Source organism: Pan paniscus, chromosome 2 (genome assembly GCF_029289425.2).
Source record: "Pan paniscus chromosome 2, NHGRI_mPanPan1-v2.0_pri, whole genome shotgun sequence".
Taxonomy (NCBI): domain Eukaryota; kingdom Metazoa; phylum Chordata; class Mammalia; order Primates; family Hominidae; genus Pan; species Pan paniscus.
The window spans coordinates 122668468-122690344 of NC_085926.1; the positions used below are offsets into that span (position 1 = coordinate 122668468).

At 39.6% G+C, this 21877-nt stretch overlaps 1 protein-coding gene across 15 annotated transcripts in view; it reads left to right on the forward strand.

The window, feature by feature from the left end:
* KALRN (kalirin RhoGEF kinase) overlaps positions 1–18902 on the forward strand; it is a 692638-nt gene extending 673736 nt beyond the window's left edge. For all 15 annotated transcript variants that reach the window (XM_034957211.2, XM_034957212.2, XM_034957221.2 and 12 more), the window contains 3 exons: positions 5497–5697; positions 9820–9958; positions 11492–18902. In XM_034957211.2, coding sequence (XP_034813102.1) covers positions 5497–5697; positions 9820–9958; positions 11492–12037 — 886 coding nt within the window. In that variant the 3' untranslated portion in view covers positions 12038–18902. The remainder of the gene's footprint in view (positions 1–5496; positions 5698–9819; positions 9959–11491) is intronic.
* Positions 18903–21877: the final 2975 nt, after the last annotated feature.

The following is a 21877-nucleotide window of genomic DNA, read 5'->3' on the forward strand; positions in this document are numbered from 1 at the left end:
CCTCCTTCCTTCCCTCCCTCCTTCCTTCCCTTCTTCCTTCCTACCTTTTTTCTTCTTTCCTCTTTTCTCCTTTATCTCCCCAGCTTTGATACAAGTGTGGGCCAAATCAAAGAACTATGTAGCATGCACAAACAGCAAAAACTCCAAGAAAAACCCACATTTCTGGCCAAAGGACAAAGAAAAGGGAACCCTTTGAGCTGGAGAGAACAGAATAATTCATGCTTTATTTGTTTTTTTGTGTCTCCTTACTGTCACTGCTTCACCCCGAGGGCAGTCATGTGAAACTGCATGACAATGCAGGAAGCTAAACCTCTGAGGGAATCCCATCTTTCTGGCCAGACAACTTCAAAAAGGGGCACTTGGGAGATAAAGAATGCAGGGGAAATCTCAGGAGAAAGCAAAAGAAGATCTCCTAATTCTATATGAAATGACTCAAATCCTGGGCCACCTTCCAGCTGTGCATGTATGAGGCACATCCAAAGAAATATAGCAAGGCTCTGAGAACTGGACTATGACGTAAACCACTGCTGAGTGACTGTTTAGTCTCAGACTAATCTTTGTGTGGTGCTCACAAGGGGCAGACCTAAAAGCATAGTAAACACTGAAAACTGAACTGACAATAGAACCACCTCCCACAGAAGGTGAGACAGAACTTGCAGTCTGAACCTAACCAAGTTGATTGCTGACCAAAACATACAAATAAACCAAAAATCAAACTCCTCTAGAGGATTTTAACAGAATCAGTCTCACAACATAACATTTGAAATGTTTGGGATACAATCTAAAGTTGTTCAACATTACAAAAAGCAGAAAAAACTTAAAAAATTCTCGGGAAGAAAACAATCAACAGATGCCAGCTCTGACATGATCCAAATATTGGAACTATCACCCAAAGACTTTAAAGTAGCAATTACAACCATCCTCTGTAAGGTAAAGGTGAATACTCTTGAAATGAATGGAAAGATAGAAGTTATTGACAGAGAAATAGAAATGATTTTTAAATTTAAATTGCATAACAAAAAATACAATATCTAAAATTTTTAAATTTACAGCATGGATTCAATAGCAGAACAAAGCTGATGGAGGAGTTGGTGAAATTGAAGAGGAAGAAATATAAATTATCCGACATGAAGAATAGAGAGAAAAAATGTTTTACAAATATTAGACATAACCCCAGGGACCTATGGAAAAATATCAAAAGGTCTGACATTCATGTCATTAGAACTCCTAAGGGAAAGAAAAAAGTGGTTGGTGCAGAAAAAATTTTTGAAGAAATAACAACTGGAAATGTCCCAAATTTGGTAAAAGACACAAATTTTTAAAGAAGCTTGGTGACCTAAATAAAAAACAAACAAAAACCATGCCCAGAACACATTGTAATCAAACTGCTGAAAACAAATATATGAAAAAAAATCTTGAAAGAAACAAGAGAAAAAAACAACATATTACATTTAGGTAGAACAGTGACTCGAATGACAGCAGATTTCTCATCAGAATTCATGGAGGCAAGAAGACAGCAGAACCAACATCTTTAAAATGCTTAAAGGAAAGAGCTGGCCACCAAGAATTCTAAATCTAGCAAAAATATCCTCCAGGTGAAATGAATTGACTACTAAGAATTTCTGAACAGTTGAGGAAAATCTTTAAAATGAAAGACAGAAATCAAAACAAAAGTAGAAGAAAGGAAACAAACTATATAGCAAAAGACTTCCAAAAACTCTCATTAGTATCCTTAGATAAAAGATAATATTGAAATTATAAAACAAGAGCATAATCCTGCAATAAAAAAGAAACAAAAAATGAAAACAGAACCTTTTTTAAAATTTTATTTTTATTTATTTATTTATTTATTTATTTATTTAGACAGAGTCTTGCTCTTTCACCCAGGCTGGAGTGCAGTGGCACAATCTTGGCTCACTGCAACCTCTGCCTCCCAAGTTCAAGTGATTTTTGTGCCTCAGTCTCCTGAGTAGCTGGGATTACAGGCACGCACAACCATGCCTGGCTAATTTTTGTATATTTAGTAGAAACAGGGTTTCACCATGTTGTCCAGGCTGGTCTTGAACTCTTGTCCTCAAGTGATGCACCCACCTTGGTCTCCCAAGGTGCTGGGATTACAGGCGTGAGCCACTGCACCTGACCTGAAAACCTTAATAGAAGTGTGGGAAGACAGAGTTGAGGAAATTTCCCAGAAATCTGAGCAACCGGAAAATAAATGGGAAATAGAATAGGAAAAGAAGAATTAGAGGACTAGACTAGAAGTTCCAATTTGAAAAACAGAAATTCCAGAAAGAGAGAATAGAACAAATAAAACAGAGAAGAAGGAATTGTTTCTAAAAATTAAGATATTCCCAGAATGAAAAGACATGAGTTTACTAATTGAGAGAGCACCCGAGTGCCCAACCTAATGGATGAAAATAGATCATACTGCAGCACATAACTGTGAAATTTCTCAACACCCAGGAAAAGAGAAGAACCTACAAATTCTCCATGAGGAAAAGGGGTCATGAAGGATTAGGAATCATAATGCTTTAGACATTAGCAGTCAACATTACCAGTAACAATAGAAGTTGGAAGGCAACAGAATAATTCCTTCAAAATTGTGAATGAAAAATTTTCCCAACTGGATTATATTCAGCTAAACTCACAATCAAGTATAAAAGTAGAATAAGTACAAATTTTCAGATATGCAAGTCTGAAACAATTTATTTCCCATGCACTCTTTGTCAGAAATGATTGAAGATTGCATTCTATCACAAAAAAGGAAAAGTATTCATAGTTTACTAGAGGCTCAACTATGACTAGCATGGACATAGTGTAGTAATGTAGATACTGAATATTGATTATAATTCTATTGGGAAGACAGTGGTTGGGGATAGTAGTTATGTGGCAGGGACAGAGGGAGGAAGGAGGCTAAAATCTCATCTTCCATAGTGGGATGTCAACAGAAATAATTAAAACTGAAAAATCAAGAAGTAGTCACTCAAAGCATACTATTGAGAGTCATAGAAGTAAATATTTCAATAATCTGCTAAACTATATTAAATTGATATATTAAACTGCCTCTCAGGCCAGGCACAATGTCTCACGCCTATAAGCCCAGCACTTTGGGAGGCCAAGGTGGGCGGATCGCTTTGAGCTCAGGAATTCAAGACCAGCCTGGGCAATATGGCGAAATCCTGTCTCTACAAAAAAATACAAAAAATTAGACAGGTATGGTGGTACACGCCCATAGTCCCAGCTACTTGGGAGGCTGAGGTTGGAGGATCACTTGAGCTTGGGAGGCAGAGATTGCAGTGAGCCAAGATCATGCTACTGCACTCAAGCGTGGGTGACAGAGCAAGACTCCAGGGAAGGAAAAATGGGGATGAATTGTTTTTAAATAACAAACCTGTAAAGATAATTGACTTTTTAAACCATGGGTCTGCATAACTTTGACAACTACAAACCTTTTTCTAAAAATTAAGCTAGCAGTACCTTGAGATGGCCACTAAATTCAGGAGAGCTATCCTCAGCATTCAATTGTTTTCATTGTTTCATTTCACTCCTCTGCAAGAAGTAACTTATGATAATCAAACTCACAAAGAGAGTGCTGTTAAAACCAGAATGGCAATTTATTAATTTATGATGTGAAACAAAACTGCCATTTTTGACCAAATATTTGCTTACTGTGCCAAGAATGATATTTGGTAAATAATATATATTCAATAAATACTTGTCTAAGACTTGTTTTACTGATTAGTACATTTTTTTAAAAAAAAAAATTTTAAAGCGAAAGGATCTCACTATGTTGTCCAGGCTAGTCTCAAACTCCTGGGCTCAAGCGATCCTCCTGTCTCAGCTTCCCAAAGCACTGGGATGACAAGCATGAGCCATTGCACCTGGCCTTATTAGCACATTATTTTATGCAAATATATGATGAGAAAAAAAGTATTATTAAAAAGTTGTCTTTTGAGCACAGAGCCAGGTCAAGGAGGCAGTTAGATCATCTTCATGGTCGCCATGACACACCCATTTCTGTTGGAGGAATGGGCTGGTCTTCAGACTTTCTCTCCTCTGCTTGTGGGTTAGGACACATCATGGGCAGGGCTCGGATGGTGCTGCCTTGTCACCTCATTGACCCTCCCTTCATCTGCCCCATTGCTGACCTGTGCCCTACAGAGCTCTCTTGCCACCTTCCACAGGGCAACAGCTGTATCTGGGAACCATTCTATTTCAGGGGTGGGTAATTTTGTCAGATGCAATAATGGCAGACTGCTTATATATTTCTAAGTGTTCTTGTCGATAGGGATGTAAACTGAAGTATTTATGAGTGACATGACATTATATCTGGATTTGCTTAAAATATTCCAGGGGGGAAAAAAGCAGGGGATAGAAAAGAGATAGATGAAACAAAATTGATTAAATTGTTCATGATTATTGAAGTTGGCTGCACAGGAGATCTATTTTGCTATTTTCTTTACTTTTGTGTATATTAGAAAGTTTCCATAATAAGAAGATAACAAACATAAAATAAAATGAAACAATGGACTCTTTAAAATGTTTTTAATGAGAGCTAAGCTATGAGGACACAAAGGCATAAGAATGATACGATGGACTTTGGGGACTTGGGGGAAAGGGTGAGAGGGTGGTGAGAGATAAAAGACTACACATTGGGTACTGTGTACACTGCTTGGGTGACGGGTGCACCAAAATCTCAGAAATCACCCTCTAAAGAACATATTCATGTAACCAAACACCACCTGTTCCCCAAAAACCTATTGAAATTAAAAAAAAAAATCCAATTTGCAATGGCTTTACAGTCTGGCTTTTTCATCGTGTCATGGCCCCACAAAGAGTTAGCATTTGTGCTAGACCTTGAAGGAAGTAGAATTGGTATGTATGAGAAGGAGAAAAAAATAATAAAAATGTTTTTAAAATTATCATTGAGTAGAATTCCTCCTTCTTTAACATTATTGCTGTTTCTATTGTTGTATTTCACAGAAATACATATTCTGCCTCGAAAAGAAAACTGAACTGCTGTTGATGGTTAAAATGGCAGAGAAAAATATTGGTTTAAAAAATTACATTAGTTAGGCCAGGCAGAGTGGCTCACACCTGTAATCCCAGCGCTTTGGGAGGCCGAAGCAAGAGGCTTGAGCCTGGAAAGTTGAGGCTGAAGTGGGCCATGATCACATGACTGCACTCTAGCCTGGGTAGCAGAGCAAGACCCTGTCTCAGAAAAAAAAAAAAAAAGCTTTATATTACATATAAAAATATAATTTATAATGTAATTATATTATATATAATATAAAAAGTTTTTGATGTCACAAAAACCCTAAAATGCTAAAGAAGGAAAAATGGATTCTCTGAATAACATTATAATTAAAAATATAGGAGAGTAGGATTCCTAATAAGATCTATCTGACCACTTCCCACAAAACTTTACTTATCCATGAATAAAATATATCTAGTTAATTGATGAATGTTGGCAAACTCTCCCTTTTGTTTTTCCAGAGGCCGTTTCTCTATAGTAAAGAAATGCATTCACAAAGCTACCCGCAAAGATGTGGCTGTGAAATTTGTTAGCAAAAAAATGAAGAAGAAAGAACAGGCTGCCCACGAGGCTGCCCTGCTTCAGCACCTACAGCACCCCCAGTACATCACTCTCCATGACACCTATGAGTCCCCCACATCCTACATCCTGATCTTGGAACTGTAAGTACAGACGCCGTCTCTCTAAAGTCGCCCGCACCATTTGGGTTAGCTTTTGCCCACAATTAATGGAAAAGACAGTTACATTTTATACAAGGTCCTATCATTTGCAAAGTGCTGCATATAACATGCACTCTCTCCCCCATTTTATAATCAATGTCATTTCCATTTCAAAGATTAAAAAATCATAATAGGAATAAGGGAAGTCCTTAAAACCAGCTCCTTAAGACTAGGAATGGAGAAGCTGGGACTTGAAACCATATCTCTCTCACTTCCATGTTTATTTTCTTTCTATTATGGACTCTTGGGCTGGGCAGGAGTTTGGGAAGAGCTTGTCGACAGTAGGCTGATTGACAGGGTGGAGTTGAAAGACAGGGCCCTGTATGTCAATTCACCACCATAGCAACTCCAGTCTACCACCCAAAAAAATTCCTTCTAGGGGAGAGCCTTACCTTCAAAACATTCCACTCATTCCAGATTTTCTAGGGACTTAGGCAACCATATACGTGACCCCTAGAATAGATGTAATAAAGCAATAATGTCCCTTTCTCCCCACCACTACCCCAGGCTAAGAAGAGACAGTATGTTCTGTGGTTTAGATAAATATCACAGAAATTAAAGAGAACAGAGTCTTTTCAGAAGTGATACAAGTAACAGAAATGTGATCAGATTGGTGCTACTGAGGCCCTTGGCCTAGACAGGAGACAGACATTTCCGCCAAAGACCATTGCCGAGTATGGCTCCACAAGAACCCCTTTTCAGTAGAGAAGTGCCTGCATTTTCAGCTTTTCAACTACCATGTTAGTCTGGCTCTTGCGTGCTTGTTAGTCTAGGTGTGTGTGTACGGGATGTTTGAGTCAGTAACTTGTCACAAATTTATTTATGATAAAATAAGAAAGCAAAAATGCAAACAAGTTTGGCTATTTTTAAAATCAGCTGGAAAAAAAAAAAAAACCAGAGGGGACAAAACCCATGCTGCTAGCATCTGTAATCCTTTTGTGAAACTTACACTTTATGTAGTTAAGTAGTTGGTAGTTTGTCACTTTAGACTTAACAGACTTAACAGTCTCTTTCAGAGCCTGATCTGTTTGTAGGGAACCTCCTAACTCAAAAGACATTATTCTATTGCTAGTGAACTATACTTGTCCACAGATGACAACATCTGTGCTTGTGTTCCAGTGAAAGGTATTGTCACTGTGTACCAGGTTGAGTTCAGCTGACCCAGAACTTCTGCCCGGTCAGACTTGCCGACTGCTGTTTCAAGGGAAGGTGCTGATATTGGGCTACTGTAGTGCAATGGAAAGAAGCTGCTCTTGGAATGAGGAATCTGGGCTCACGTCCCAGCTCTGTGATTTGAAGCAGAGTACTTAGTTTGCTGGAAACCCGAGTCCTCATCTGTGAAGATTGAAATTCCTCCAACTTCCGAGAGATGCTGCAGGGATTAAGTTAGATGAATAGTGGGTTGAACTAGTTTAGCAAACATTTACTGAGCACTCGCTATGCACCAACCACCATCCAGACCAGGGCCAGGGCTGGGGGAACAAAGTTATAGTTATAAGGGTAGTTTATAGGAGGCAGAGGTATAGTTTATAGGGGGAAAAGGGCTGGGCACGATGGCTCACGCCTGTAATTCTAGCACTTGGAGAGGCCGAGGTGGGCGGATCACTTGAGGTCAGGAGTTCGAGACCAGCCTCGCCAACATGGTGAAACCCCATCTCTACTAAAAGTACAAAAATTAGCTGGACATGGTGGCAGGCACCTGTAGTCCCAGCTACTCGGGAGGCTGAGGCAGGAGAATTGCTTGAACCCAGGATGTGGAGATTGCAGTGAGCCAAGATCACACCACTACACTCCAGCCTAGGCGACAGAGTGAGACTCCATCTCAAAAAAAAAAAAATAGGCGGAAAAGATATAGTTTTTGCCCTCGAGGAGTTACAAGTCTAATGAGGAAGACCAATAGATAGATAAATGGATGATTTTAATATAACATGATAAATACTAAGAAAGAAAAGCATGCATTGGAGAAGATTGCTGTGAGAACATAGGTGCTTGGTTGGACCTGAAGTTCAGGGAAAGTTTGTGGAGAGGCAGTGCCTGAGCTAATCCCTGTGCTGGATCTCATTATCCTGTTATGCTTATTTGGCAAATACTTATGCTGCCAATTAGGTGATGGTGGCCTCCCCTTAGGTGGTCACCAGAATTGCTGGGAGAGCACTTTCTTTACCAGGCAACTGAGATTTGGATTCCCTAGTCTAGGGTAGGATGTGGGCATCTGCCTTATCCAAAAGCTCTAAAGGTGAATTTGGTGGCTAAGACTCTCTCACTTGGAGCAGTGCTGCTGTTAATTGCTCCCTTAATGACTCCAAGAAGTTCAGGGGAATACATTTAACAAGCCCAATCCTACTCCACTCTACTCTGATCACTCTTACCTCACCCTTAGCAGGGTCAGAGGAAAGCAAAAGAGGCTTGCATGGGTTCTAGCCTTTGCTCCTGTCAGGGAAAGTAGAAGACACCAGTGGGAAGGAGCAAGCTAGAGGGGAAGAGGTAAACTTGACCAGGGGGATTTCAGCTGTAACTGAAAGTCATTTCTGACTCTGCATCAGGCTCCTCTGCATGGGCATTTCCTGGGCATGTGCCTTTAACAACTCAATGTACACTAAAGAATACCTGACATTTGGTAACTCCTTGCTGTAAGAGGACAGAGGGTGGCTGAGAATAGCTACCATTTATTTAGCACTTACCTATGCTACCAATTATGCTTAAATGCTTCATCATCTCGCTTCATCATCTCACTCCATCCTTGCACAATCCTCATAATCAAATAGGTGAATAGTAATATTCACCCACTATATGATAATATTAATTCATTATATTATATTAATATAATGAATAATAATTGTTATTATTTTGTTGCTGTTCTTATTCCCACTTTAAAGATGGTTCACTTTGGTGAAACCAAAACACAGAGTTCAAATAACTTGCTCCCAGCCTTCAGCAGGTAGGTAACAGAACCAGGATTCGAATCTGGGTCTGGATGGCTCCATATACCATGTTCTCAATCACAGTTCTCAAGGTTGGAAAAGTTGCCCAGAAGGCAAAGGATTCAAAAAGGGATCAAGAGCTGGGCACGCTGGCTCATGCCTGTAATCCCACCGTTTTGGGAGGCCCAGGCGGGTGGATCACTTGAGACCAGTAGTTTGAGACCAGCCTGGCCAACATGGCAAAACTCTGTCTCTACTAACAATACAAAAATTAGCTGGGTGTGATGGCACACGCCTGTAATTGCAGCTACTTGGGAAGCTGAGACACCAGAATCGCTTGAACCTGGGAGGTGGAGGTTGCAATGAGCTGAGATCATGCCACTACACTCCAGCCTGGGTGAAAGAGAGACTTTGTCTCAAAAACAAAACAAACAAACAACAACAACAACAACAAAGGTGGTGGGGTAGGGGAGGGACAGAGAATCAATAATGCGAAGAACAAACTTTGCCTACTTTCTGTTTTCCCCAACTTAAAACTGACAAATGAAAGTAGTTTGGCTAGGCACAGTGGCCTCCTCCAGAAATCCCAGCTATGTGAGAGGCTAAAGCAAGAGGATCACTTGAGTCCAGGAGTTCGAGGCTGCAGTGAGCTATGATTGTGCCACAGCATTCCAGCCTGGGCGACACAGTGAGACTTCATCTCTAAAATTAATCTTAAAATAAAATTAAGAAGTACTTTGCAAAACACATGTGGGGCTGTTTGCAGCCACTAGGTTATGGTTAATCAGGATATTGCTGAAGTCTCTCTTGGTGAAGGCTTTCTTTACTTAGCAATCAAACCTCTTAAATGGGTGTCACAACTTTTTTGTTGTGAGCAATTTTTAGAGTTAATGAAGGAGAATGTTTCTTAAACAAGGTTATACACACTCCCTGCAGTACACCATATTTGTAAATATATTTATTTTAGTTCTGAATATTACAATAACTTTAGGCTCTAACTAAATATGCATGTGTCGCACATTTGGTCTTCATGTATAACAATAAGTATGAGAGAGCTTAGAGATCTTACTGATTTGTACATGTGTTATTTTTCTATTTCTTCATTTCAAACATATTTCCTTTGCCTTTCCCTGCCTACTTTCAGGATGGATGATGGCCGGCTCTTAGACTACCTTATGAATCATGATGAACTGATGGAGGAAAAAGTAGCTTTCTATATCCGAGACATCATGGAGGCTCTGCAGTACCTTCACAACTGCAGGGTTGCACATTTGGACATAAAGGTAATAAGAAGTGGCAACCTGCTGGGCGCAGTGGCTCACGCCTGAAATCCCAGCACTTTGGGAGGCCAAGGTGGGCAGATCACGAGGTCAGGAGATCGAGACCATCCTGGCTAACACAGTGAAACCCCGTCTCTACTAAAAATACAAAAAATACAAAAAAATTAGCCAGGCGTGGTGGTGGGCGCCTGTAGTCCCGGCAACTTGGGAGGCTGAGGCAGGAGAATGGCATGAACCTGGGAGGCGGAGCTTGCAGTGAGCCGAGATCGCACCACTGCACTCTAGCCTGGGCGACAGAGCGAGACTCCCTTCAAAAAAAAGAAGTGGCAACCTTGCAGGGAATACCTTAAATGGCCAAGTCCAACTTACCAGTCATTACTCATAAGGAATATAAATTCAAATTCATTTTATTTACTTAGAGTAGAATATTATAACTTTTTTTTATTTGAGACAGAGTCTGACTCTGTTGCCAAGGCTGAAGTGCAGTGGTGCGATCTCGGCTCGCTGCAACCTCCGCCTCCCAGGTACAAGCGATTCTCCTGCCTTAGCCTCCCGAGTAGCTGGGATTACAGGCGCTCACCACCACACCCAGCTAATTTTTGTATTTTTAGTAGAGACAGGGTTTCATCATGTTGGCCAGGCTGGTCTTGAACTCCTGACCTCAAGTGATCTGCCCGCCTTGGCCTCCCAAAGTGCTGGGATTACAGGCGTGAGCCAACACATCCATCCCATTATGACTATTTTTTTTTTTGAGATGGAGTCTCGCTCTGTCGCCCAGGCTGGAGTACAGTGGCATGATCTCAGCTCACTGCAACCTCCACCTCCCAGGTTCAAGCAATTCTCTGCCTCAGCCTCTTGAGTAGCTGGGATTACAGGCACCCACCACCACGCCTGGCTAATTTTTTTGTATTTTTAGTAGAGATGGGGTTTCAACATCTTGGCTAGGATGGTCTCGAACTCCTGACTTTGTGATCCACCCGCCTTGGCCACCCAAAGTGCTGGGATTATAGGCGTGAGCCACCGTGCCCGGCCTCCCCATTATGACTATTAAAGAGAATCTGGGTTGTCACACAATTTAAGTGTATCATCCATGAATTAATGAGAATATGCCAGAGCCACAATGACATCTGGTGTGAGAGAAGGTAGGGAAGTTCTACCTACCTAATCTAACTTCATAGAAGTAAGCCAACAAACGTCACCTTCTCTTCCATGCTTCTCAAAAAGAAGCCCCTGTTCACCAAAATGAGTAATTTATTATTTCCTTGATTCAATGCAGAAGCAATGTAGTTAAGAAAACATGATTTTCAATGTCAAACAACTTCTCTGAATTACCACCCAAACTCAAAGTGTAGTAAGATCAAAATGATAGTTTGAAGTCTCCTATGCAGTTTCCATAGTGCAGAGGGAATTTTCTGTACACCATAGGCTTTATCAAAGAATAGCATAACTGTGTTTGAATTAATGAGGTCTTTTGAGTAGTCAAAATAGAGGCCTAAACTTCCCTTCTTTTCTCCCTGTTTCCTTGGATCTCTGCAGCCTGAAAACCTGCTCATTGACCTACGGATTCCAGTGCCTCGAGTGAAGCTCATTGACTTGGAGGATGCTGTCCAGATCTCGGGTCACTTCCACATTCACCACCTGCTGGGGAACCCTGAGTTTGCTGCCCCAGAAGTCATTCAAGGCATCCCCGTCTCCCTGGGGACAGACATCTGGAGCATCGGGGTTCTGACATATGTCATGCTGAGTGGGGTCTCCCCCTTCTTGGATGAGAGCAAAGAGGAGACATGTATCAACGTATGCAGGGTGGATTTCAGCTTCCCCCATGAATACTTCTGTGGTGTGAGCAATGCTGCCAGAGATTTCATCAATGTGATCTTACAGGAAGATTTTCGGAGGCGGCCCACAGCAGCCACATGCTTGCAGCATCCATGGCTGCAGCCCCATAATGGCAGCTACTCTAAGATCCCCCTGGACACCTCCCGCCTAGCATGCTTCATAGAACGTCGCAAGCACCAGAATGACGTGCGGCCTATTCCCAATGTCAAGAGCTACATTGTCAACCGGGTGAACCAAGGGACGTAGCCATCTCCCAGCCCCTGTGGTTTCACATAGACGTGCAGTGTGAACCAAAGCAAGACTGAATGTGACTGTAAATAATTCTGTTCATCATTTCACTCCGTGCGGTTCTCTGAATTGAGAGATGCACCTCTTAAACCTCGTCAGTGGTTATTCAGGGTCTGAGCAGCAGTAAAAGTCACCCTAAATCCAGGGGCTTTTCAGAAGGTCATTCTGAAGAAATAAAGAGGCAAAGGGTCACAGAAGTGTTCAGAAGAAGGGCAAAGATAAGAACAATATTAGCTGTTATGAAATTTTAACTGTATCTTCCAAAATGAGTGGTTAACTGGGCAAACCTTAAGCTCACAAGAGTATAAAAGATCTCTGGCTTTGCTGAAATTTTAAGCAAAAGGTTCTATTTAATGGAGATGTCATGTATATCAACTATTCTGGTTTAGATAACTTAGATATAGTTTCTTAATAGGATAGATACACACATACAGTATAATATATCCCATTCAGGTTTCAGAGTTTTCTAATATAGAGATATATATATTAAATCAATCACAAGTAATTTTGAGTGCTCCAGTTAAGACAGTAATTTATTTACCAAATCATTACATTGTTTTGACTAAGCACAATTAGATGACAAGTTTTTTAGAGCATTTTATAGATCTTGTATAGAAATCTTTTACCAGAACCTGTGCATTAAGAGAAAGCAATGTTGCCCTTTTGAATGAGAAAATTTTTTCTGTCAATCACAGGTTATTTGATTAAGATAGGTTCTTTCTGTATATGAAACGCTACCCGCAAATTCACTGGCAGCTCAGAATTAATCTGGAAAGAAAGCCTGCCAGGAAATAAATTCAAATACAGTATGAGCTGCGGGGATATTTTTGTGTCTACACCAGGTTTGAAATAAGTAAACAAATACAAGAGGTTCATATAAAAGGGCAAATGAAAACCTTTCCTACAGTTCCTATGAACAACGTACCAACACTTTCTGATTTCTTCTACAGCTGTAGAATACCATCTTTCAGAAAGTTGGCTGGCTTTATTTCTAACTCCTTATTGAAGCTAAGGGGTGCTTACTAAAAGGAGGCAGCCATATAGGCCTTTTAAAGGCCTGGTTCTAAGTCCTTTTTAAAGCCATGGAACAAAACCTGATACATCACCCTAACAGAGCATTAAGTTCTAACTGAGATTGCAATACCTGTCACCACGCAGCCGCTGATAGTTCTCTGAACTAAAAGGACTAATTGTACTTTGAGGCCAATGCTGCTTTCTGGTGTATATTCTCCATACAAGATTATTATTAACTGCTCTTTTTCCCTCTGGTGGAAAAAAAAATTAAACCTGGGCATTTCATGGGTTTTCTTTCTTTATTTTTGTTCATTTGTTTTGGAGGGAGGGAGCTTGTTTTTTGTGTTTGTACATGATCCACCCTTAGTTTTCTAGAATGTGTGTTGAAAATTGCGATTATACAAGTAAGATTTTAAAAATGTAACTCAAGTGTTTGTTCAAATCAGGTTTAATGGTGTTGCTTCTCTCCTATAATGGGATAGAGAAAATTAAAATCACGCAGTACAGAAGTGCAAGAAGAGAATTTATGAAGGATGAATAGAACTACAAACCTATCTAAATGAAAAAGAAATGGTGGAAACTAAGCCTGAACTTTAACATATAAAAAACACTTATTCCCACAGAGAAAATGTAAAATTAAAAATCATCATCTTTTTTTTTCCATTGGTTTCAAAGACAACTTCCTCATTCGCCCTCCACCTCATCCCATCCAAGATTATAGATTGATAAATTAATGGAAAGTATAAGCAATAAGACTAGATAGCACTTAGTATTTTCGGGATTAACCAAATATATGGAAACCGACTCCGACTGTATTTGTTTCTTAATTTTCAAATGGCCCTGGGTCATTAAGCCTCACTCCCTCAGAGGTCTCTCGACTAACCCCTATAGTCTTCATTTGGACCTTTATGTATTTACAAACACTCTATGATACAATACATAAAAATTTAAAACATACATTAAACATGGTTACTAAAATTTTTTTAAATGTAAAACATATTTAGTAAAAAAAATTTTAGTAAACATGTTTTCATTGTGTTTAAAAAATTTAAAACATATTTACTAAAAATCCTTTTAGTAAACATGTTTACTAAAACCCTTTCAATAAACATGTCTTCATTATGGTATACAGCATAAAAGAGGAAAGCCTGAGCCAGGCGCGGCGGCTCAGGCCTGTGATCCCAGCACTTTGGGAGGCCGAGGCGGGTGGATCACAAGGTCAGCAGTTCGAGACCAGCCTGACTAACATGGTGAAACCCTGTCTCCACTAAAAATACAAAAAAATTATCTGGGCGTAGTGGCGGGCACTCGTAATCCCAGCGACTTGGGAGGCTGAGGCAGGAGAATCGCTTGAAACTGGAAGGCGGAGGTTGCCGTGAGCCGAGATTACACCACTGCACTCTAGCCTGGGCAATAAGAGCAAAATTCTGTCTCGAAAAAAAAGGAAAGCCTGGCCCATAGGGTTTGTCATGGGACAAACTGTAGGCTCTGAGGATTCCCAATATCCATAAAGTCCAGCTTGGCAAGTTCTGTTCTGTCCACTGTGGATGACCTGAATCAAGATCCCCCTGCTGAGCCATTCTGAGTTTTTATAACAAGTTGAGTTTCTGCTTGAGAAGGCCAGGGCCCAGAACAATGGTGTGCAGACCACGGCAGGTGGGGGACAAGGAGGGTATTTTTGAAATTATGTTATGGGGGCAGTTGACAGAATGTTAGACAGACCCCAAGCTTTCATATCAGCTTTTACAACAGAGTTGGGAGGATCCAGATGTGGGGTTGCATGGAATTCCCCCAAGTACACATATTTGGGAAGTGAGAAGACAGGAAAGGAGGGACCTAGAAATGAAAAGTAGGATGATTTTGTTAACTGGAGCCAAGGTACAATCATTAGACTAGAATGAACTTAATAGAGGCCCCAAGAGAAAGGGGGTATATTTTATACAGTTTGATAACAGAGGGAAACTAACAGGGAGGCTCCCTGTCTGCAAAGCTCCTGGTCCCTCCCAACAGAGATAAGAGAGTAGTCTTGGTTCAAGAGTTCTCCACAGCAAGTTGGAAATAACAAGGAATCCCAGATGATGATGAGCCTGGGGAATGTACTTTAGGTTGCTCTGAGGGCAACCGTGCTTAGGGAAGAAGGATCAGGGGCCACTCTTGTTCCTGTTTTGGTGGAGAGATTTATTACTTGGTAGTAAAGAAGAGAGGAGGGAAGAGAAAATGGTCCATTGCTATTATTATGATGGTAGTTCACAGTGGGAGTGAACTTTCAGCTGAAATGGGAAAAACAAACAATGGTCAAGGTCACAAGTTTCTTGCTTGGCTTATATTCATTGCATAGGGTTTTGAGCTTTTTGTTTTGTTTTGTTTTGTTTTGTAAGGGTGGGATACAGACAGAATGAAAAGATCAGGGACAACCCATAATAACTTTTAAGAAGTATTAATATAATGATTTCCTACATCTTTTACATTTGTTTCAAATTAAATAGATATGTATCCACTTATAGCTGAATGTGGTAAAATTTTTAAGAAAAAAAATGGTAATGTTGGAGATATCCTTCAGGTCTCTCTCAGCCATAAACAATGTAAGGGGGAGTAGAGGAAGCAGAGGAGAAAGCTAGCTTCACTGCTTTGTGGTCCACAAAGCCTTTATAAATAGTAGTGCCTTTCAGAGGGGAGGATGGGAGATAAAGAAGTTCATTGCATTTAGATGTACTGATATTGCAGCATTTTTTCTTTACTTTAAAATATCTTGTAAATGAAAACATCTGAATATAGGGGTGGGACCAGGAATGTTTGAGTTTCAATCTCAGCTATTCCTGATTCATCTTTTCTTACAGAAAGTCTTTGTTTTTCCTTCCCCAAATGTCCCCATTGGTAAAATGGGAGTTGGGGGATGGGGAAGGAGGGAGGACATTAATCTTACAGGAATGTTGAGAAATAACCTTGGTGGGGACATCTATAAAATACTTTGATTTTTTTTTAAGTGCTACACACTGCCAGTGCTAAGAATTTTATTGATAGTAACTTTGAACATTCCAGGTTTTCAATATTCACGTCTTTAGATACCCATTATAAACTCATGAGATTAAATTCTGTAAATTGCTTTCAGTTGGAAGTATCAGGTGCTCTTTGTCTAAATGTTATTTGGTCTTAGCCTATAATTTCAATCATTTAAGACCTTGTCTACCAAAAAGGGTTAGGAGAGCTGATGAAGTCTTATGTCCATAAGTCGTTTTCTCCAGTATTTCTTATGGCAGATGCGAAGAGTAAAATGCCCTCGAAAGCAACTGCTACCTTCCTTCTCAAGCTTTATGCTCTGGAAAAAAGGACAGAGAAGAACCCAACAACCACTTTCTTCACTTGGGAGGGCAGAAGTGAGAAGAAAACATCTTCTCATACCACAATTTATTTTTCACAACCTCACAGGAATCTAAGAGACAAATTAAATGCACAGGCAAATTAAATGCATAGAAATGAATTGGACTGCTCATTTTTGGAGGACAAACCTTGAATTTTTTTTTTTTTTTTTAGGTGGTTAGGTCTTTTAGGAGTTGCATATTTGCTATCCCATAACCTCCATGATTAGAGCCCACGAGTTAGGCATTACTTTTTTCTTGCCTCTGTGGAAGAGCATGGCAATTTAGATTTGTGAGAATATGAGGGAGCAAATATGATATAAACTAAATTTTGCATTAACTAAAACTTTGTCCCATGCATTTAATACAGGAGGAAATAATTTTGTACGTAAGAGGTCTTTGTAGTAGGGCAAAGTTCAAACTCACCATGTCCTTATTCAGTGTGGTCAATGAATTGTGCTGGATGAGTTTTGAGGAATGTAGACCTTCTTCCTTTCTCTCCTGGGTCGCACCTCTGTGGAGTCTGGGTTAGACAAACGCAATATGTGACCTTTCAGTGAATTTATTTATAAAACTGCACCTTGATTTTTCTTCACTATTTAAAGCCTAGGGATGATTTGATGATGAATGATTAAACCCATGGTGGGCTTAGAGACAACAGAGCTCACACACGCTCCATCAAGAAAAGGAAAGCTACTATGTTAATATTTATTTTCTAAAAATATTAAGGCTCTCAGTTGTTTCATTAATTCTAAAGGGTTAAAAAGGGCTGAAATTTGTTTATAGCACTAAATGTTTTTAATAGGAAATTTACTCACATAAAAAATTTAAGCAGAAGTAGTAGAATACAGATTATCATAAAACATATTTTCTATGAAAGGCATTTCTTCCTCATCTTCAATAAATATGAAGAAGTTAGAGGAGAGGAAAAAGCAATCACTCTAAGACAACTTTTTGTCTTTGAGGGACATTATGATAAGCCTGAAATTAATACGCACAGGCTATTGCATTTTTCTGTGAGAAATGTGCCCCTTTGCTGTGAGATTCTAAAATGTGTTCAGATTTAGTTTTTATTCAAATGATCAAGATAACGCATTAGTTAGATAACTGCTATTTCAGATAGTGAGGTTAGCTGAGAAAAGGAAGCATGGTAGAAGAAATGCAAATAACAATTCTTGGAATGCCAACTCCTGAGGCTTAGTTTAACCGAGCTAATTTGTTGGCCCAGGGATGGCCATCATATGAGTTTCCATCAATACCTGACTTCCATCAAAAACTGAATCCATGTTCTGGAGTATTACAGAGACTGTTACTATGACCTCAAAGACTGTGGCTACGAATCTGAAGTTAACAAGACATACATCTTCTCTTACTAACTTAAGCCATATCTGTCAACTCTATGTTTGATTTTTCTGACCCTGGTGCTTTTACTTCTGTTTCTGCCAAACTTCAGCCTACTCTATGGGGAAGGTGAGTAAAACTAGTAGTTAGAACAAATATGAAGACTAAAAAAAACTAAACATACTCTTCATAATGAGATCCTGTTCAGAGAACAGTAGTGATCAAAGTGCAAACTGTTGGAAAATACGGATATATGTACATCTGTACATGTATATAGTGTATAATATGTATGTATATGTTATTGCTCATATGCAGAAATCTATCCATTTGCAGACAGCCCAGGTGGGTCAATTTTTCTAATGGAAAACCATTTAGGGCCATTCAAAACCATTAGGGCTAATTTGTGGAGACGAATTCTACTCATTCTGGAATTAATTTGCTGTCTTTTGACATCCACAAAGCCAAACTAACAAAGTGTGAAACATAAAGGGGCCATCATTTAGTTTATTCTGTTTATCTGGACTTATAACTATCTTTATATTTGAACTATTAATAGTTGATTTGCAAACTGTATTGGCATCTCTTGGTTTTGAGTGACCCCTGCCCCCCTCAAGTCTTTTGAGAATTTGGAGTGGGCTTCACTGGCCATTCAGACAAAGGGCCTTATTCATAAGTGGACAGGTTTCCCTATAGGGACCATCACACATATACATATAAGTACATACTTCCATCAGGCTTGTAACAATTGATTTAAAATCACTCCACAGTATTGATAAATAGCTCTATATTTTCAAGGTGCAGAAGAATTCCACAGCCTTAATTATTTCAGTGTCTTGCTGGTCTGCCTTAAGTGTATCTTCTGGGTTTTTGGTTATTTTATTATTTTTAAATTTTTCTGCTGTTGTTCATTTTGTATGCACACAATGTCGTTTTGTAAAGGTAGGTTGTAAATATTTTATTTGTAAGTCAAAATCACTCATGTGTAATGTTGTAAAGTGATGACCTGCTGTCTTGTTACTGCTACAGTAAATGTTATAAGTTATGGATGAAACTTCAAAATGTACATCTCACATGTTATGCATTCCTATAAATATACTATACTAAAGATACTATATGGTTGTCTCTTTTTTCCTAATTAAACCTTTGTTCAAAGAAAAGAGTAATTTTTTTCTTTCTCCAAATATATGAAAGACTTTGAAAAGGTAAAAATATCACAGGATTATTACAACATGTTTGGACCAGGATTTTAGAGAGAAAGCAACAATTTTGTGCCCTAGAGTATTCTAAGGCATTTACCCAAAAATGCTAAGGAAACCTCAGGGCAAGGTGTGGTGGCTAGCACCTGTAAATCCTAACACTTTGAAAGGCCAAAGTGGAAGGATCTCTTGAGCCCAGCAGTTTGACACCAGCCTGGACAAAATAAGGAGACACCCACGTCCCCCTAACCCCCCACATATTAAAAAATTGTTTTAAAAATATTAACTGAGTGTGTTGGTGCATGCCTGTGGGCCCATCTACTTGGGAGGCTGAGGTGGAAGCATCATCTGAACCCGGGAGGTAGAAGCTACAGTGAGCTGTGATTATGCTACCTCACTCTAGCCTGGGCAACAAAGTGAGACCAGATCCTATCTCAAAAAAAAAAAAAAAAAAAGCCTCAGGTTGTTGTTAATTTCATACTGGTATTTCAGGTGATAATGTTGTTAGACTATTTGGAGGGTATTTCGGGCTGGATCTCACAAGTTTATACATTCTGGTGTGGACTCCAGCAATTTGGATTAGCCTATGCAGATATGATCAGGCTTTGAAAGTTTAAATGTGCCACCCAAGTGCAAATGAGGCTGATTCATGGTATACTGTCAATTAGCCAGAGTGTTAAAGTGTTTTGATTAGCTTATTTTGCCAAGAAAACAAAAACATGTTTTAACATTTGGCTTCTATTTCATTAAGATTTTATTGCATTTATTTGTAATGAGAAACACTTGTCAAAAGCATGGGCTCTTCACATTGGCTCATCAGCACAATCTCCTGAGAAAATATAGATAATAAAGAATATTAGAAATGAAATCAGAATCAGGTTTATGAGTTAAAATCATAAGCCCATTATGGGCTTTTTTTAAATCTAGAATTTGTATGTATTTTAGCACCTATATAGCTTATGAAGCCCATTTGTAATTAATATTTCATTTAATCCCAACAAATTCTTATGAAGTAAGTTATTTTACTTGGATTAGAGAAAACTGAGTCACAGAATCTAGGTGATTGTTCAAGGTCACTGAGACATTCACTGGAAGATAACTTTTTTTTTTTTTTTTTTGGCACAGGGTCTCACTCTGTCACTCAGGCTGGACTGCAGTGGCATGATCACAGTTCACTGTGGCCTCAACCTCCCAGGCTCAAGTGATATTCCTGCCTCAGCCTCCCCAGTAGCTGGGACCACAAGTGTGTGCCATGATGTCTGGCTAATTTTTTTTATTTTTTGAAGAGACAGAGTCTCGTCATGTTACCCAGGCTGGTCTCAAACTCCTGGGCTTCCCATCTCTGCCTCCCAAAGTGCTGGGATTGCAGGCATGAGCCACTGACCTGGCCCTAGAACATAACTTAAAATAAATGTGTATGTGTGTGTTTCAGTGTCTCTGTGTGTGTATAGTGTAGGTCAAACCATAATAAATAATTAAATAACAGTACCTCAGCCTGTATTTTTTTGAAGGGGAGTGGTTCAGAGGAATCACCAATATAGTTATGGAATATTAGCAAAAGCCCTAATACAAATGATAATCAGAACGCCACAAGCTCAGTCTAAAATAGATATCAGAGTAGAATATAGAAGGGATTCAGTAAGCAATATAGAGCTAGGTCCATGAAAAGGCTCTAGATTGAACTACTGCATGAAATTTTACATTCATGGAAACTCTTTAGGGTAAATACCTAAAATAGTAAGACTAAATATTGGTTAAAGCCAAGATCCTTTACCCAGCCTAAGTAAATGAAATGGAGAACACAAAATGAATTGGTACAATCTATGTTCCTCTGCTTTTTGTTGTTGTTGTTGTTGTTGTTTGTTTGTTGTTGTTGAGACAGAGTCTCTGTTGCCCAGGCTGGAGTGTAGTGGCATGATCTTGGCTCACTGCAACCTCCACCCCCTCGGGGTTCAAGCAATTCTCCTGCCTCAGCCTCCCAAGTAGCTGGGACTATAGGCATGTGCTACTATGCCCGGCTAATTTTTGTATTTTTTGGTAGAGACGGGGTTTCATCATGTTGACTGGGCTGGTCTCGAACTCTCAACCTCAGGTGATCCACTTCCCTCGGCCTCCCAAAGTACTGGGATTACAGGCATGAGCCACCACACTCAGCTCTACCAACTTTTTATCAAGTGTTTTTGAGTGAACTATCTTATTGAATCTTCATAGTGATTTTTGGAGAAAGTTAATATTATTATCTTCATTCTTTTTTTTTTTTTTTTTGAGCGCAGTCTGGCTCTTTCGCCCAGCCTGGAGTGCAGTGATGCGATCTCGGCTCACTGCAAGCTTTGCCTCCCGGGTTCACACCATTCTCCTGCCTCAGCCTCCCGAGTAGCTGGGACTACAGGCGCCTACCACCATGCCCAGCTAATTTTTTTGTATTTTTAGTAGAGACGGGGTTTCACCATGTTAGCCAAGATGGTCTTGATCTCCTGACCTCGTGATCCACCTGCCTCAGCCTCCCAAAGTGCTGGGATTACAGGCGTGAGCCACCGTGCCCGGCTTCTTCATTCTATTTTTGAGAAAATTGAGACTCATATAGCTCAAAATGCATTGCCAAAGATCACTCAGCCAGTAAGTAGAATGGGACTAAAATCCAAATGTTTTGGTTTGAAACTTCATGTTCTTTGTAGTGCACAATACAGCTATGCCTTATCTGTTCCTCTTTTTTAAAAAAGTATTTGTTATAGTTGACACATGATATCGTACACATTTATTGGGTACATAGTGCTATTTCAATACACACAATGTACAGTGATCAAATCAGAGTAATTCATATATTCCTCACCTTAAATATTTATCCTTTCTTTGTGTTGGGAACATTCAAACGCCCCTCTTCTAGCTATTTT